This window comes from Eptesicus fuscus, chromosome 17 (genome assembly GCF_027574615.1).
Source record: "Eptesicus fuscus isolate TK198812 chromosome 17, DD_ASM_mEF_20220401, whole genome shotgun sequence".
Classification (NCBI taxonomy): domain Eukaryota; kingdom Metazoa; phylum Chordata; class Mammalia; order Chiroptera; family Vespertilionidae; genus Eptesicus; species Eptesicus fuscus.
Window position 1 is genome coordinate 12,962,341 of NC_072489.1, and position 12,228 is coordinate 12,974,568.

Genomic DNA, 12,228 nt, shown 5'->3' on the forward strand with positions numbered 1-12,228 from the left:
AGTGGTTTTCCGGCTGTTTCTGCGTGTGGGTCCTTCTGCACAGCGAGCAATTCGTGCAGAGCGGTGGAGGTTTTAACTGGCAGGGAACCTCTTACCAGAGGAGTTTTGTATTTTGGTGTCCTTGTAAGATTTCCTTTGAAGGAAAGACCCTTTCCTTCCTCCCTTCCTTCCTTCCTTCCTTCCTACCTTCCTTCCTTCCTTCCTTCCTTCCTAAAAAAGGAAAAAGACTAAACGCCCCGAGTGAGCTGATTCCTGAGGTTCCCTCCCTCTGCGTTAGTCTGCAGTCCCAGAGCTAATGCTGTGTGTCTCAGGGACACGCTCCTGTTCCTGGCCTCTGTGGTTCAGGTCCCTCATGAACCCTTCCTGGGCATTTCGTGCGAATCGTATTCATGGAGGGCTAACCCTACCCAGGGTAGCTCGGAGATATCGCAGGTTCTGTTCCAGATCACCGCAATGCCGCGAGCCGTGTCTCTTTGCCGGCAGGGGTGTTGCCTTCAGTTTGTAAGAGAACACACCACCGCGACGTGCCCCACCGCGACGTGCCGTAAGAGGAGGCGTGCCCGTGTGCAGGAGCTCCAGGTTCTGGTTCCCTGGCCGGCGCGATCTGATAACCCGGGGTCCACGCTGAAGGACCAGGCGATGCCTGGACTGTTGGAGCTTGCACGGTTAAGCAGGCTTTTCTGGTTCAGACCTATCTTTTGAGGAGTAAGGAAACAGAGAGCCGGGAGGTGGAGTGACGTGCGCTAGCAGCTCCCCTGACGACCTCTGCAGGCCCCTGACAACCTCCTGAGTCATCTTCTTGTTTTCCTTCTCTAAGACAGTGCCCCGAGCGAACCTGTAATTGCTCTCTTGCTTAAAGCTCTCCCAGGGTTCCCCTCTCCCTCAGGACACAGTTTTGGCTGTGAGCCTTGAAGCCGTGTAGCCTGTCAGGCTCCTTTTGAACCCACTGCTCCTGTGCACGGCTCCCCTCGCTCTGTCCTGCCCTTCTCTTTGTGCCTAGAACACTCTGGGCGTTCCTGCCGCAGGGCCCTGGCGCTGCTCACCCCTCTGCCAGGCGCGCTCTGGGCTGCTGCTCTTCATTTGCATCACGTTCTTGATTGACCTCCTCAGCCTTAGCCTCTCTCACACCTGCTCCAAAGGTCTCTCCTGCTCATTAGCCTACTTTATTCGTTATTTTCTTGATGGTTCTTACTGTGCCCGGAAGTTACTTTATTTGGTCTCTCGCTCTTCCTTTCTATCTACCTACTTATCTCTGTCTGTCTGTCCATCTGTGCATTCATATCCTCCTCCAGGGTTAGAGGGGCACAAGCGGCAGTTGTCTGTGTCCTGTCTGGCATCACCAGCATCTAGAACATGTCAGGTGCTGGTGCTGGGGGTTCTCAGATCTGCTGGTCCCCAGGTTTGATGGGCTAGGACAGTGGTCGGCAAATCGCGGCTCGCGAGCCACGTGCGGCTCTTTGGCTCCTTGAGTGTGGCTCTTCCACAAAATACCACGTGCGAGCGCGCACATACAGTGCGATTGAAACTTCGTGGCCCATGCGCAGAAGTCGGTTTTCGGCTCTCAAAAGAAATTCCAATCGTTGTACTGTTGACATTTGGCTCTGTTGACTAATGAGTTTGCCGACCACTGGCCTAGGAGGACTCAGCATATAACCCTACTCACGGCTAACGTTCATTTCAGTGGAAGGACACAAAGCAAAATCAGCAAAGGAAGAGGTGCGTGGGGCGACGTCCAGAGGAAACCAGTGCAGGTCCCAGGGCACGCTCAGGGCCCCGGCGCCGAGTCAGGACTGCATGGGTGGAGTGGTGCTCGGGAAGCTCCTGGGGCTGGCCCCGGAGGCACTGCTGCCTCACATGTGCTGAGACTTCAGACTCCCAGAGAAAGCAGGTGCTCAGCCTGAGCCACGCTGTTCACCTGCTCCAGGCACTGGGAGTCCCTGTTCTCACCCGGGGAAAGTTCTGTATCCGTGTAGGGAACTCCTTGCCACCCAGGTTCCCAGGCGCCAGCCAAGGGTGGACGTGCAAGCAGCCCTTCTAGGGAGGGAAGTTGGGCCTGCTGGGTAGCTCCCTTCAGCGCACTATTTACCAAATGCTTACGAACGAATGAGTCACCCAGTGTGACTGCAGGGCTGTGGAGTCACCTGAGATCCCGGGGCCTCCCCTCCCTGGTCAGCAGTTCTACCCCCAGCACCGGGAGGTGAGAGTGCTCAGCACCAGAGTGAAGGCTCTGAGAGGTCCCGCATTGCAGACACCTGTCTGTGTGCAACCCGGCAATTCCGGAACCTTCCTCCTGTCCGTCTGTCCTTCCTCCTGCCCCCCAGACCCCTGGTGAGTGTGACTCTCTGGTCCCAGGTGTTGAAGCACAACGGGTCGTCAGAAATCCTCAGCAAGCTGTACGACACGGCCATGGACAAGCTGGAGGTGGTCAAGAAGGACTACGACGCCCTGCGCAAGAGGTACAGCGAGAAGGTTGCCATCCACAACTCGGACCTGAGCCGCCTGGAGCAGCTGGAGGAGGAGAACCAGCGCCTGCTGAAGCAGACGGACATGCTGACCCAGCAGAGGGACACGGCCATCCAGCTGCAGCACCAGTGTGCCCTCTCCCTGCGGAGGTAGGAGCGAGGCCCCGAGCGTGGGGCACGGGCCCCGAGGGCCAGGTGCACCTTCTTTGCTCTGGGGCACTGGCCTCTGTGGGCGGGTAGTTCTCTGTGAGGCTCCTGGAGGCTTCCAGAGAGCGAGAGCAGCACCGCCATTGCGCTTTTCCAGTCAAAAAGTGCTTATCTCCAGGAAGCATTTTCTTGACACTCAGTGTGTCTTGGGAGAAGTTCTTCCTCTCTTGAACAACTTTGGGGTGTTCTGACCGTCTCATTTCCTAGGGTTCCCACAAGCCTCTCCCCTCTGTCAGTCACTTGCCTACCAAATTGCAAAGTTAATTGTCCTAGGCATCATTTCTTCCAGAATTTTTTAAATTTTTTATTAAGGTATCAAATCCATAGGGAAGTGAGCCCTGGTCTCAAACAGTATTCTGTGAAGTACATTTCTGCAGAATCCCAGTTCCCTGGAGCGCTCATTGCTTTCTTATGAAAAGTGTTCTCTGGATAGAAAAAGGTTTTGGAATTGCCAGGTTGCACACAGACACAGGTGTCTGCCATGCGGGACTTCTCAGAGCGTTCACGCTGGTCCTGAGCACTAGGCAGAATGCAGTGTTTCCCAAACATAATCATCCAAGAACATACTTTTTTTCCTTCTTTTTAATGGAGCGCCATGCGGGGTGGGTGTTCTAAGGACACACTTTCAGAAATGCCACTGGATCCGCAGGCTCTTAACTTGCAGGGTTGCCTGGCTTGGAAGGGCTGAGCTCTGCTCTCACACTAACCCGGTGCCTCTGGGCCAGCCCCCTACATCTCCTTACTTTCTGTATTTGTAAAGTGAGGTGGTGGGATGAAATGACTGATAGGCCACTTTATCTCTCCCATGCTGTGTTTCCAGCATTAAAATAATCATGTAGCTGACTGTGGAAGACATTTGCTGCTGTTCCTAGCAGAGCAGGGACATGAAGTCCTCAGTTCAACTTTCGGTATTTGTAAAGGCTGAGAAAAATTCCCGGTCCCGGGCACTGGTGCTCCGTGACTTCCCTCCTGGGGGCGCGGAGAATGACCTCACTTGAAACTTCATGCTTGACTGTCCAGCACGGCAGAGCTGACCGGGCAGGTCTCCGCCCCCCACCCCCCATGTCCTGGCTGCCTTTCTCCCCAGGTTCGAGGCGATCCACCACGAGCTGAACAAGGCCACGGCCCAGAACAAGGACCTGCAGTGGGAGATGGAGCTGCTGCAGTCGGAGCTGACGGAGCTGAGGACCACACAGGCGAAGACCGCCAAGGAGTCGGAGAAGTACAAGGAGGAGCGGGACGCGGTGTACAGCGAGTACAAGCTCATCATGAGCGAGCGCGACCAGGTCATCTCCGAGCTGGACAAGCTGCAGACCGAAGTGGAGCTGGCCGAGTCCAAGCTCAAGAGCAGCACGTCGGAGAAGAAGGCGGCCAGCGAGGAGATGGAGGCCCTGCGGCAGGTAGGTGGCTGGGCGCTGGCCTCCCAGACTCTGGGACAGCGGCGAGGGAGGAAGGGCTGCGGTGCACACGGTGTCCAGCTAGCAGCCTGCTCCCAAGTTGGAGTGAAGGGCTTCTCCTCTTAGGCCTGCGTGCTGGCTGGGTCATGGGCGCTGCCCAGGAAGTGGCTGCGCTCGCTGCGCTCAGGGCCCGGCTCTAATCAGTGCTACAGGGATGCAAGGGGAGGCCCCGCGTGGTCTGAGCCTCCACTCCTCACAGTGTAGGAAGAAAGCACAGACACTCTCACACTCGAGCGCTTGGTTAAGTCATCGTTGGTCAGTCTTGTGCTGAAAGCCAGCAGGTATCTCGAAGACTTGCTCATTAAGAAGGAAGTTCCCAAGGCCAACTTCCCAAAGCCGTAGGTACCTTTGGCCTCATGAGTCAGAAGAGTACGCTCAGGGCTCCTTTCTCCCAGCATCTGAGGGGTCTGCTCTTTAAGGGGCAGCAGCGCCTACTGGGAAGATGGTATACTAGGCTGTGCCAGAGGCCCTTCTACAGTCTTGCTTCCTGGGGGACAGGCCTCCGGGGTTGGGGCCTGGGGCTCACTAGCATTAGAGTTATACCACTCAGCCTGACTCCTGAGGGATGGATCCGTGTGGACCCTTTTCATCCTGCCTCCTGGCCCCTTGGCTTCATTGCTGACACCCCTCACCCCAAGTGCGGATGTGTCCTGCCGGCTTCCTGATTTGAGGCTCCCTTCCCATCCTGCGGGTCAGTGTGTGGCTCTGTTTAGACCTGCTGAACTTGACCATAGCAGACTTTCTCCCATGGAAATGCCTCTCCATTCTACTTTCCTGTGTAGGTTGTTAAAGGTTGGGCGCATTGGCAGGGGATGGCGGGCATTGGGTTGTGGGAGCCAGAGCCTCTGGACCCAGCACGAGGCAGGGCTGATGCCTGAGGCATGGCCAGGGCCCTGTGAGGCTTTCTGTGAGCAGTGACATCTCCTGATGCCCAGGTAGTGCGGGGGCCATGGATGCCAGGGGCACAGGCCCTGTGCTTGGAGTGGGCCTTCTCAGTCATGTGACCTCTTATATTTCGGGGCCTCAGTTTTCTCCTCTGCAAAATGGAAATGATAATGGATAGCATCTACCTCAGGGGGCTGTGGCGAGCACATGATTTAATATTGAAAACGTACTTAGATTAGTGCCCGCACAAAGTAGGAATGATTTGAATCTTTATTATTAAGATGATTATTAGCTACTCTGTCAGGAACCCTGTGAAAGTGTTCTGTAGGCAAAAATGGGCCAACTAATGGCAATTTCATATCAAGGGAGTGAGACGTTTCCAAACCGTCAAGGCTCCTCATTGTGAAAAGGAGAGTTTACTTCGATGAATTTTTTAAAAGGCCGTGATGAAGGAATTTCTAATAAGCAAATAGAATATATTAGAACATGGTAATTGTCCTGGAAAAACTATCAACTCCTGGTTTTCACACTCCGGCATCTGAGAACTTAATGGTTGGGAAAATGTTGTTATCAAATAAGGAAAACAAAATGATGAAGAGGAAATCTTTGGAAATGACGGAGCCAGCCCGTCACTACACTAGAAAGTCAAGGCTGACGTATGAGACACATAAGAGATGAGCCTGGAGAGGACGCGGCCCACGCGGAGGGGTTCTTGACACTAGGAGGTTAACCGTGCCCTTTGTAGGAATGTGGAAAGCACCGAGAAGTATGAAGAACCGCTGACTTCCGAGTGCTAGCATCTGGTGGCAGCCCGTCCCCCCACTGCCCGCACCCATGCGTGCCCTCCAGCCTGGAGCCCGGCTCCGGCTTCGCAGGGGGCATTGGCTGGGTGTCAAGTCTGCCTGTCAGCTGAGGCAGGAATCTTTTCCAGGCACCGATCCAGCCAGCAGGCAGGAGAGCCCCCGCCCCCACTCCCACCGGGCAGGTTCCAGAGCTGAAACCCTCAGCTCCTCCTCCGCTTTGTGTGGCTTCTCCAAGACCACGTCCCCACTCTCCCAAGAGGGCCAGGCCAGGTCTGTGGCCGGGCCATTTTGGCTCTAAGGTGTGGGTGGGAGGCTCTTAATCTCCCTGGGGCCTGACGAGACCCGAGACCCGCTGGTGTGGGCTCTGCCCCTAGGCCTTTCTCCTTGGCCTTAGGTCTAGGTGGGGTGAGTGTCCTGTGAAAGCCAGCCCATCCCTTCCTTAGCCTGTCGCCCCAAGGTCACCCAGGGTGGCCAGAGGACATCACGCGTGGTGCCTTTGCAGAGTGAGATCTGCATGGTGTGGAGGAAGAAGCACAGGGGCAAGAATCTTGGGGACCTGGGGTGTGGGCTCAGCTCCCCTGGGTGGACATCGGGGAGCAGTCACTTCCTGGACCCTGAGGTTCCTCATTGGTGTAATCAGGGGCTCAGACAAGGGACCTCAGCTCCCCAGTTCTGTTGCCCTTTTAATGATACCTTATTCCTCCTCTCCCCTCTCAATAAAACCAAGTATTGTGCTTCCAGCGTTTCTCAGAAGGAAACAGTGTTTTGGAGGTGTTTTCATTTTGGAGACTAACAAGGATGGCCCCAGCGGAAGGAAGGGGAGACGGGGTGGGCGGGGGGAGAGTAGGTGCTGCCTGATCCCCTGGCGTCGGTCTCTCTGTCTCCACCTCCAGCCTTCAGCTCGAGATGCTTATCCAGGGCCAAAAGGAAAGACCTTTCATTGAAACCACATGTTAACACGTTTCAAATAGAAAACTATGTTAATATAAAACATTGAGTAAAATACAAATTTAAGAAAACGTTATTAAACCTAATACTCATTACAATAAATTCATGCTAGAGTTAATAAAAATAATTGGTTTTTTAAATATATCAAACTAAACAAATACTCAGCACTGCATAAAAGTGGGGAAAATAAAAACTGAAATCATTTGGCATGACTTGATCCTGGGGAGTGTCTCAGCAGAGCGTGACACTGTCACTCTCTCGAGTTAAGGTGTTATTCTTGTGCAGACTCCCCCCCTTCCCCCCCCCCCCAGCTCCTCCTGACTCTGGACGTGAGAGATGAGGGGGAGTTAGAAGCCGACTGCACGCATTTCCCTCTGTCTCCGTCATCCTCGTCTCTTGGCTGAACTTGCGAGGTCTCTGGGGCGTGTTTCCGCGGAGGCGTGTTGCCGTCTGCTGTGGGGCCGGGAAGCCGTCTTGTGTGCTTGTCTTCCTCACGCTTGTCACTCAGGGGCGCAGAGTCCAGGGCGGAGATGCAGGGTCTGCTCCTCCCCGGTCTTGTTTGTGTTTTGCCCGTGAGCAGGAAGCCCGTGAGAGAGAGTAGGAGTAGACACTTGCTTGATCGTTTCCCCGTGTTTTCCAAGGACCAGAGGCACAGGGGAGCTTCTGTATGAGCACTTCTAAGGGTTGGATTTGAATTTTAACGGAGCGTGTAATGCTCTGGGGAGGCGTCAAGATGCAAATGCTTCCGATTTCAGCTTTTAAATCGAACTGAGATACACAGGCCCTCACCAGCAAAACTGCTGCCTGTTCAGATGGGAAAGGAACCCAGGATGCCAGGCTACAAAAACCAGAGTACAGAAACTGCGCTGCGGCCAGAGTCGGACATGACCCTGACCAGGACCTCCACCCTTCACTGCAGTTGGGCCTTGCTTCTTTATGTTTTGTCACAGGGGCACTTCATTTTTTATTTTTGTTTAAAATTTTTATTTATTTATGTTTTTGTTTGTTTGTTTATGTATTTCAGAGAGGAAGGGAGAGAGAGAGAAACATCAATGATGAGAGTGAATCATTGATCGGCTGCCTCCTGCACACCCCCACTGGGGATGGAGCCTGCAACCCAGGCATGTGCCCTGATCAGGAATCGAACTGTGACCTCCTGGTTCATAGGTTGATGCTCAACCACTGAGCCACGCAGGCGGGGCTCACAGGGGCACTTTAGAACGACATGGTGGCTCCCTGTGAGATACAAGCCATGTAAGTGGCAGGGTGGAGCCTGGAGCGAGCCCTCCAGGGGAGACGGCCCCCCTGGGCCACTGAGACCTTGGCTGAGAGAGACTGGGGTTCTAGTCCAGGCACTGTGTGGAGTGGTGAGAGTTTGGACTTAGGCTAATGTCACTAGGGGTCTGAGTATGGCTGTGGGGTGCAAGGTCACTGGGAGGTAGGGGTGCAGCAGGGGGTGTAGGGGTGAGCTCTGGCTGGGGCCCCAGTGTTCCCCTCCATCCGGCTCCCGAGAGTTCAGCCCAGCCCCGGCACCCGTCCATCGGATGGTACTCCTGAGCCAGAAGGCCCATTAACCTCCTTTTCTGCTGGCTCCTCGTCCCCACCAGATCAAAGACACAGTGGCAATCGACGCCGGGAGAGCCAACAAGGAGGCGGAGACCCTTCGGAAGCAGTGCAAGGCTCTGTGCCAGGAGCTGAAGGAAGCCCTCCAAGAGGCAGACGTGGCCAAGTGCCGGCGGGACTGGGCCTTCCAGGAGCGGGACAAGATCGTGGCCGAGCGCGACAGTATCCGGTACGGTGCCCTGGGCGGCGTGGGCTCGGGTCCCCCTGGCACCCTGGGTCTGTGGGGAGGGCCGCAGTCATTCGCCACGGGTCCAGGTAAGGTGAGAGTGGCTGGGTTCTTCCCTTCTCACCCTGGGCGACGCCCCACTCGCCTCAGAGCATTAGAATTTCCATGCATCTCTGCGTCGATTGCACTTCGCCCAGATCCCGTGTGCACTGAGACCCTGTGGGGTGGCCCGAGACCAGGCTGGTTTCTCAGGGGGCTGCTGATGACACTGACAGTCAGAACTGCATTCTCCCAGGAAGTATTAATGGGCCCCTACTATGTGCCAGGATCTTAGGTCCCTTGAGCAAGGAGATCCTGGGAGACAGCTCCAAAGCTCCCAGGTGGGGTGATGCCTGTGGGGGCCACGGGCAGCTCTGCCAGCCAGGGCAGAGGGGAAGGCAGGAGGATGCGTGAACGGAATTCCAGGGCCGTGAGGGGGCAGGCAGGGCACTGGGCAGGGGGAGCAGATGGGGAGGTTTCCCCAGAAAGCATGGAATCCGAGCGAGAATGTAAGCATGAGTGGGATTTTCCCACATGGGATGGACGGGCTTTGCGGCCTGAGCGACCATCATCAGCACAGGTGTGATGTGGAGGCAGGAGGGACGTGGGTGTGACTGAGCAGGTCTCGCCCTTGGCGTCGGAGCAGGCAGCTGACAGTGTCCTGGGGGCAGTTGTAAGGGCTTGAAAGGAACCAGGAGTGGGTTCCAGTTGAGGGAGAGCCAGGAGAGGCTGGGGTGGGGTGTTGGTAGTGAGCAAGGACTTGGTCATTGAGAATTTCTGAAAGATCCCTTGTGGCCTTTTGAAGGAGAGGCTGATGTCCATGCAGGCTGGCCAGGAGGTGAGGGTTCAGGGTGGGGGGGACTTGGGGCCATGGAGGGGGGTTCCAGCTCTCAGGGTCCTTCCAGTGGCAGGTGTAGTGCCGGAGGTGGCGCGGAGCACAGACGCCCTGCCGCCACGCCGCCTGTCCCCGCTTCCTTTCTGAGGAGCTGAGCTGGTCCTGAGGTCCTGGAGGCCACATGTCCTTTAGCGGAGCTGTCCAGCCTGCACCTGCGCAGAGCTCAGGCCACAGAGAGGCGCGAGGCACGATTCCTGTCTGGTCGTGGGGTGGGGGCAGCTCTGAGAGGCCTCATGTGGGTTGTTAGGCATCTGGTCGGTGCTGGGCACAGGGCCTGCTGGGTGGGCTGGGGAGGGTGGTCATTAACCCCGGCACATTGAGGGTGAGGCGCTGGGGTGAGCACTGGGTGTTAGAACCCAGTGCTTGTTGCCCAATAACGGGTGGGGGGTCTCTTCTCCTGGGTCCTCATGTCGCCTCTGCCCCTCAGTGGGGTTGGCCTTTGATGGCCTTCCTCCAAACTCTCAAACATTCCTGTGCCTCTGGGGCAAGGCAGGCGCCTGGGTGTTCACTGCAGGCCGTGAGTCCTGCGTCCCTTATCCCTTATGCTGACCTTGCCCTGTGCCCTCTGCCAGGACGCTTTGCGACAACCTGAGGCGGGAGCGGGACAGGGCAGTGACCGAGCTGGCGGAGGCCCTGCGCAGCCTGGACGACACTCGCAAACAGAAGAATGACGTCAGCCGGGAGCTCAAGGAGCTCAAGTACGCTGGGGTGGGCGCCTGCCCGGGCTGCGCGTGTACCTGGGAGGGAAGTGCCCACCCTCCGCTCAGGGCAGGGCCTGGCCGTCTGTTCCTTCTCTCTGCCTTATTCTGTCAATCTGTAGGATGGGTTCAAATGCTGCCTCCACGTGCAGAGTTAATTAGAAATTCTTAGACCAGCCGAGAAGATGGCAGTGGCCCTTTGGTGAGCACATGGAGGTGTGCGCTGTGAGCAAAGGCATATAGGAAGAAGGGCCTGCTTCAAGGCAGCCCACCTGGGCACAGGCGAGCATGCATTGTCCATTCCCTCCCTCCCTCACTCTTTCATCAACTGAACCCGCTCTGGGTCAGGCCTGTGGGAGGCACAGGGGAGACGGCCGAGCAGGCCGGCCAGGTCCCTGCCCTGTGGGGCTCACGGCACACAGAAGGAGACAGACCACAGGCAGGCCCATCAGAGAGACAAGTACAAAGGAGCAGAGTGATGACGGTTGTGGTAGTTTGCAGGCAATTATGACGACCACTCACAGTCTGTCCTGCTGTGTTACTCGGATGCCCATCTGGAAGAGACTGTTTGGAATGTAAGATAACCCCCCTCTGTGACAGCAGAGCTCCCAGGGTGTTGTTTAAGGCTTGGTGACGCTAAGCAGTAGATTGAAAATACAAATATCGAAGTTTAAAAGGAGAAATTGCAGCCCTAACCAGTTTGGCTCAGTGGATAGAGCGTCGGCCTGCGGACTGAAAGGTCCCAGGTTCGATTCCAGTCAAGGGCATATACCTTGGTTGTGGGCACATCCCCAGTAGGAGGTGTGCAGGAGGCAGCTGATCGATGTTTCTCTCTCATAGATGTTTCTAGCTCTGTATCCTTCTCCCTTCTTCTCTGTAAAAAAAAAAATCAATAAAATATATTTTTAAAAAAAGAGAGAGAGAGAGAGAGAGAAATTGCAGAGCCCAGGAGCCATCACGGCAGCCCAGGACCAGATTCTGGTTGAGGAGCAGCGGCTCTGTCTGTGCCAGGAGCTTCCCAGGGATGGAGGCGAGAGGCAGGGGCGTGGGAGTGTGCCAGCCCTGCTCGCTGAGCTGCGCCCTTCTGAAGGGCGTGCAGCTTCCCCTTCCCATCAGTGACATCTAACAGAAGAAGAGCACTTCATTCATTAGATAGAAACCTGGAACCTCTGGGCCTTGAGTGCTCTAAGGAAAACCTCAGTGGTTGCAAAGCGACAGTCTCTCCAGGGACCCACATTGGATCTAGCAAGTGATGGAATCCAATTAAGGTGCAGCCTAGACCCCCTGGGGCTTTAGACAGGAGGAGTTTCCATTTTCCTGGCGCCAGGCTGCCTGGACCATCTGAAGAAGTCAGCTTCCTTTCCTTGTGCAGCACAGTTGTATTTGCACCTCCTTTCCTCTGAGTTCTCTCACCGGGGTGCTGGTGATGGAGTCCGCGCCGCTGCACAGGAAGCCCCCAGCCTGCAGGAGCAGCAGAGGTGCCCCGTGGGAGGGAGGAGAGGAGTGCAGTCACATTCAATGCCCAGTTTCCGGCTGCACAGGGGTGGGCTGGGCTGGGGCGGGGCCCAGGGGAGGCTGAGTGGCATTCTAGAGCTGGCCAATGAGAGCACAGCCCAGCCAAGGTGTGGACCTGGAGCTGTTCACTGGGGCAGGAAACAAAAGTTGGTCCAGAGTCAGCCAGGAGCCCCTGGGACAGGGCTAGTGAACGGGGAAGGTGGTCTGGGCCTGGGTTTTAGGAAGAAGGGCATTATATGCAAGTGATAGGACAAGGTTTCTGACTCCTTTTTTCCCTCTTAACTGGGTCTTTCTGAGAGATTAAGTTTTTATTTTGATCAAGTCCAATTTATTGATTAAAATTTTTTTTTTATTTTCAATGGATTATGTTATGTCTAAGAACCCTTAACCTAGCCCTAGATCTTGAAGATTTTTCTCTTGTATTTTCCTTCTAAAAGTTTTATAGTTTTTTAAAAAATATATATTATTGATTTCAGAGAGGAAGGGAGAGGGAAAGGGAGATAGAAACATCAGTGATTAGAGAGAATCAT

At 55.4% G+C, this 12,228-nt stretch overlaps 1 protein-coding gene across 1 annotated transcript in view; it reads left to right on the forward strand.

Annotated features, from left to right (window-relative positions):
- DLG5 (discs large MAGUK scaffold protein 5) overlaps positions 1-12,228 on the forward strand; it is a 112,227-nt gene that overhangs the window by 71,610 nt on the left and 28,389 nt on the right. The window contains exons 6-9 of the mRNA XM_008145304.3: positions 2,353-2,612; positions 3,757-4,069; positions 8,370-8,554; positions 10,058-10,183. Of these exons, the coding sequence (XP_008143526.2) occupies positions 2,353-2,612; positions 3,757-4,069; positions 8,370-8,554; positions 10,058-10,183 (884 nt within the window). The remainder of the gene's footprint in view (positions 1-2,352; positions 2,613-3,756; positions 4,070-8,369; positions 8,555-10,057; positions 10,184-12,228) is intronic.